This window comes from Petaurus breviceps, unplaced genomic scaffold, assembly GCF_028583685.1.
Source record: "Petaurus breviceps papuanus isolate PSGF00001 unplaced genomic scaffold, PetGlider_PUasm1.0 90696, whole genome shotgun sequence".
NCBI classification, from domain to species: domain Eukaryota; kingdom Metazoa; phylum Chordata; class Mammalia; order Diprotodontia; family Petauridae; genus Petaurus; species Petaurus breviceps.
The window spans coordinates 2321392-2326711 of NW_027187314.1; the positions used below are offsets into that span (position 1 = coordinate 2321392).

Sequence of the window (5320 nt, forward strand, 5' to 3'; positions counted from 1 at the left end):
AAAAGCAGGGGACCAGAGTAACCCGGTAGGACTTAACTAAAGCTCAAAGAAGATGTCAACTCAGGTTAGTCACGGAACGTCAACCCCCTTCTTGCCCCCCCCCCCCAAGGTCCGGTGCGCTAATTACTGCAAATTAAAACTAATTAAGCTCTTCTTCCTTTTCCCATCGCCCTCTAATCATTAAAGAGGCGCACCACGCTGTCAGAGGGGCTGCCATAGATTGGTAACCAATAGTAAATCAAACACGTTTCTACACACACACACACACACACACACACCATTGCTCTCTTAAAAGTGCATCTCGGGATTGTGGATTGCAAATTTATTAGTATCTACTGTTCTTATAATACCTTGGTTGCGCTCCCTCCCAAACACACACACGCACGCACGCACTCACGCACACACACACCCTTTACTTGGATCAGTGTTTCCCAGATAGCATCGCAATTATGCCATTAGAGAGTTGACACGTTCATACATCTTTTTCCTCTCTTTACCTCTCTCCTGTTTGCCCTTCTTCCCTCCCTCTCTTTCATAGGCATCCACACTCACTAGCGCGCGCACGTACACAAGTATAACACCCTTTCGGAAGTGAGCTCCCCAGCTCCTGACTTTGCCCTTTTACCAGTCATCTCTTAGGTATACATTTCCAGGCACAGCCTTGAGAGAGCAAGTGGTACCTCCAATAAGACAACTTCCCTCTGTTTCAAGCGAAAAGCCTCCATTTTCTTTAAAATGTTTAAGCGAATACAACACTTGAGCCCAACTACTGCCAAGAGGAAAAATTACATATTCATTGTAGGGCACATCCCAAGTGATTAAAAATTCTGTTAAAAGAAGAGAGGCCTCCACTCTAGTATCATTACCTGAGTGACTCTTCGGTTGCCCTCTACAATGAGGTGATTCACCTAGTGCTGTGTTCCTGAATGCATTTTTCACACTCTCTTTTGTTAAACATATATATATTTTTTTATTTTCTGAGTGTGGCACTTCTCCACGGGATAGCAAGGAAAAGTGAGAACAAGAACAACATTACACAAAAGTACTGTACCATTGCCTTTTTGTAAGGTTTCAGGAACCTCTACAGTTAATAAGTTAAATAAAGGGTCTGTGTACATAAATATTTGTCTAGGAACCCTATCATATCTACAACACAGTAAGAATCTACAGAAGGACAAACTTTTACAACACTACACTGAGTGCAATTGTTTTATAACATTTCAAATATACAAAGCTCTGTTTTTTTTTATAACAATGGTATGTACAGAATCAATAATCACAGTTTAGTGACTTAAGCAGTCCATATTCTAGCAGTGTATTTCCCTTTGGTTTGATATAAAAACCTTGGTTGGTGTAGTGATAAAGAATAGAACAAGAAAAAGATACCCCTTCCCTTTAAGTGCACTGGTTATCATACAGCATCAAATTAACTCTCTTTCTACCCTGGAAGCATCCTTGGTTGAGAAAACTCAGCAGGTCAAAGTGTGATTTTTAAAAGATGGGGATGGAAGAACAGGAAGGGGAAGAATCCAACCTTTAAAAAGCACACACATTAAATAATATACGTTGAATCCAGGGAGAAAAAAAATAAAACATAGTAAGAAGGCAACTCAAAATATATTTTACATTATGACGTCATTTAAAAGAGAGAGATGAAAGAACAAATCAGTAGGTTGGACATTTAAGGGGAGAAAAAAAGGTACCAGCCAAGGAATTTGCTATTCAGGAGCTGTTAGTGTTGGTTTACTCAGGAGAGTACTGTAGCAAAGGATGCTTTCTTTCTCCAAGTTCCTAACTCGAGAACCTCTCCAATGTCTTAGTTTGCTGGTCCTCTTTTTTTCCATTTGGTCTTGATTGGTGCTATTTGAGGTGACCTTTTATTTGATTATCGGTGGTGGTTCTGGGTCGGGTTTAACACACCTCTTTCCCTGTGCTGTTCCCAGGGAGGATATTGAGCTGTGTCAGCTGAGCGGCGTGTTCTTTTGCTTTCAGCCTCAGAGCTGCTATGCTTGAAGCCCGTCTGTCTGCGGCAGCTGTGGCGGGGTCTGAGAGCGCACTTGACTGCACCCCGCTATCCACCGCGGGAGTGGGCTGTCTCAGTAGGGCGGCAGCAGTGGAAGCACTAGTCAAAGGAGCCATCGTGGAAAAGAGCCTGCGAGGAGAGTAAACACTGGGGTCAACGACCGAGGCAGTTTAGGTATTGCCACATCCATCCATCCATCCTTTTTTTTTTTTTCCTCTTTTTAATTTTTTTCTTTTCTTAATGAACTGCCTTTAACACGTGTTCAATACATTAAGAGCTTGAGGTGTGAAGAATGTGACTTTTTTTTTTATTGTGGGAGAATCCGGTCGGGTGCTGAGAGGGCAGAAGACCTGTTGCAATACCTCCTCGTTGGCATTCAGAAGATTTTGTTAAAGTCTAATTTTATCAAAGTTGTTAGTGACAGGCTTGTTCAGGAAAGTACCCTGTCAAGAGTAGAGCTGATACTATGATTTATGCTGAATAGAGGTATAGATTCCAAAGCCAAATGCTTTCTCATTATGATCCAGCATTTAGGAGAGGGATGAAAGAGAGAGCAGGGGAGAAAAGGAAAAAGAAAGGGAAGGGGGGGGGGTAAAGGAGCCAGGAAAGTCGGAAGAGAGGAAATGATGGGAAGAGAAGATTGGGCGGGAGAAGAGGGGAAAGAGAAGAGGGGGAGGGAAAAGGAGGGAAAGAGAGATACAGAGAGAGAGAGAGAGAGAGAGAGAGAGAGAGAGAGAGAGAGAGAGATCCATACGTGCAGTGGTAAGGTAAGGGTTAACTATCGCTTTTGGGTTTGGGGTTATGTTCTGCTTTGCTTTGTTTTTGTTTTTATTTTTTCCTCCATCCCACCAATGACTGTCTATGTTATCTTTCTCCTGGGAAAGACTTCGAAGTTCCTGGTGCCCGGCGTGTCTATCGGTTCCTTAGCCCTGATGCCCATTCCCTGCAGGAGGTGGTATGCCTGTTGATTTCCTCACAGTGGAATGCCAATTACTAGCCAGCAACCTAGCATCCTCGCTCAATGACACAATCTTTTAAATGCCTTCCCTCTAGTTTGCCTGACTTCTCTCCCCAGAGCAGTGGTGCTGAAGAGAGGGAGTGACCCCCTTGACTGGCACATGAAGATGTACAGACTCTCCATTAACTAAGGAGGTGATTATTGACATCATCACTGCTAGGAACTGAACTATGGTCCTTCTAAAGGCAATGAGGCCTCACAGCTAAGCCTCAGCTTGCTAAGCCTGGGCATTGGCCACCACTGAGCAGTCACCGCCTGCTTTTCCTTTGCCTTGGCATGGAAAGTGGAAGCCAGGGTTGGTAGCTGAGAGGAGCCAAAGCCAGAGCTGGCCTGTCTCCCCAACCCCCCAAAGGAGGTTTGGTTCTTGGGCTGGCCTTTCTCCTGAATGATGACCTGGGTTTGTTCCATGCTCTGTTGGCACCTTGCTTTGAGTTTTCCAGCCTTAAATCATTGCCCTTAGGAAGGAGTCAGAAAATACTGCTTTGTACGAGGAAATCCAGTGCTCCTCCTCCTTCCTCTCCAACCTACCCCCTTACCTTATTCTCTGCCCCCCCCTTGCCTATTTTAATCTTACAGCCCATTATCCAGGCTGTTGTTAGTAAGCTTTTACAATTCACTTTTCAATTTGTTGTCAGGAGGAAAATAGTAGAAGCACTGCATTAATGCTGTAGGAGAACTGATAAAGTGTGAAATCATGCCTCCATGCAGGGGGCGTGACAGAACTGTAACATCACTTGTTCCATTAGGTAAATTGAGTCACTGACTGCAATTTGATGCACAATCTGTTTAATTTCATTGGTTTGTATGAAGAAACTAATTTTACTTGGAATTTGGTTTTTCTCCTCCATGAGATGATTTTTTTTTTTTGGTTAAGTGGCTGCTCAGTTGGATGAATCTATTATTTCTTTGTTCTCTTAAAGAGAGATCATTGCAGCTACATTCAGTTTTATTTTCACTGCACTTTCCAACTTAATACATCCTTCCTTTGTTTCTTTGTCTGTGTGATTAACTACAGACTTTTATTTCATCATTTGATGTTCATTTAAAGAAAGGGAGCTATAATGTAAGATGAATTATTTCTTTTATTTCCTTGTCTTGTACCACTGTTTGATTCAGGTGTAACATACAGGGATGTAGCTTTAACAGCCGGTCACTTGAGTGACAAGATGGATTCAGTTTTAGGACACTGAGAATGTCTGACCTCAGTATTAGTCATACAAAGCCTCAGATCAACTTCTCTTGAACCTAAGTCCTTGTTCCTCTCTTGGTCTGCCACGATGATGAACTAGATGAGCTCCCTTCTAGAGAAGGAATCACCAGCATAGATTTTGCTCTTCCATCCCTCCATCGCCCAATACTGGCACTATTCTATATATACTTTAGTTTTATTATATTAGAATACAATTATTATCCATAAAACATAAGGTTATTTTTAATCACCCTCAGCAAGACTCTTTTCCTGATAAGGAATAGAAAATCTCTTCTTATATCAAGCTTTACTTATTTTGGTAAAGGACTAATAATTTAAGTAATTTTTCCATTCTTTCCCCTTTCTCTTCATCATTCTATTCCCCTTAAATCTTAACCTTCCTGATTATCAGTACCTTGGATGCTGGAGGGTTTTTTTTTTCCTTCTTGAATGTTTTATTTAAATACATGTGTTTAAAACATAAGCTGAATAACGTTACCTTCCAAATGCAGGGCTGATGAAGGCTGGATGCCGGAATACTGCTGCACCCAGGAAAGTGCTGAGGCCTAGTGGAGTCCCACTTGGTGGCAAAGTTGCAGAGCCAGGTGGAGGAGGTAGACTGGGAAAGGCAGCCGCAGCTGCAGCTGCAGCAGCAGTCCAGGCTGAGTCCAGAGCTGGGTGATGAGGAGGGAAAGGGCTGGCATCCAGGTATGGACTTAGGGGGTGGGTTGCTGAGAGAGGACCAGGGAAAGGCAAACCTGGAGGGTGAGTCTGAGCTCCAGCTTTCTCCCTTTTTCGCCACTTGGCCCGTCGGTTCTGGAACCATACCTACAACCCCCAAATAAACCTCTGGTGAATGACTCTTTTGTCTGTCTACTTGGAAGAGTTCTTTAAGCCAGATATATGTTTTTCTCTGCCCTAGAGTCTCTTTTGGGACTGGGCACTATCCCTTTCTTCCTCCCACCTCATTTCTACCTTTAGTCTTGATTCCATAATTATACTGTGCTTTTACTTAAAAATTTAAGACTGTTCTGTGCCATATCTAGAGAGAGAGAGAGAGAGAGAGAGAGAGAGAGAGAGAGAGAGAGAG

At 42.9% G+C, this 5320-nt stretch overlaps 1 protein-coding gene across 1 annotated transcript in view; it reads right to left on the minus strand.

Annotated features, from left to right (window-relative positions):
• Positions 1-807: 807 nt before the first annotated feature.
• ARX (aristaless related homeobox) overlaps positions 808-5320 on the minus strand; it is a 13740-nt gene continuing 9227 nt past the window's right edge. The window contains exons 4-5 of the mRNA XM_069065614.1: positions 4730-5058; positions 808-2152 (exon numbers count right to left, since the gene is read on the minus strand). Of these exons, the coding sequence (XP_068921715.1) occupies positions 1912-2152; positions 4730-5058 (570 nt within the window). The 3' untranslated portion in view covers positions 808-1911. The remainder of the gene's footprint in view (positions 2153-4729; positions 5059-5320) is intronic.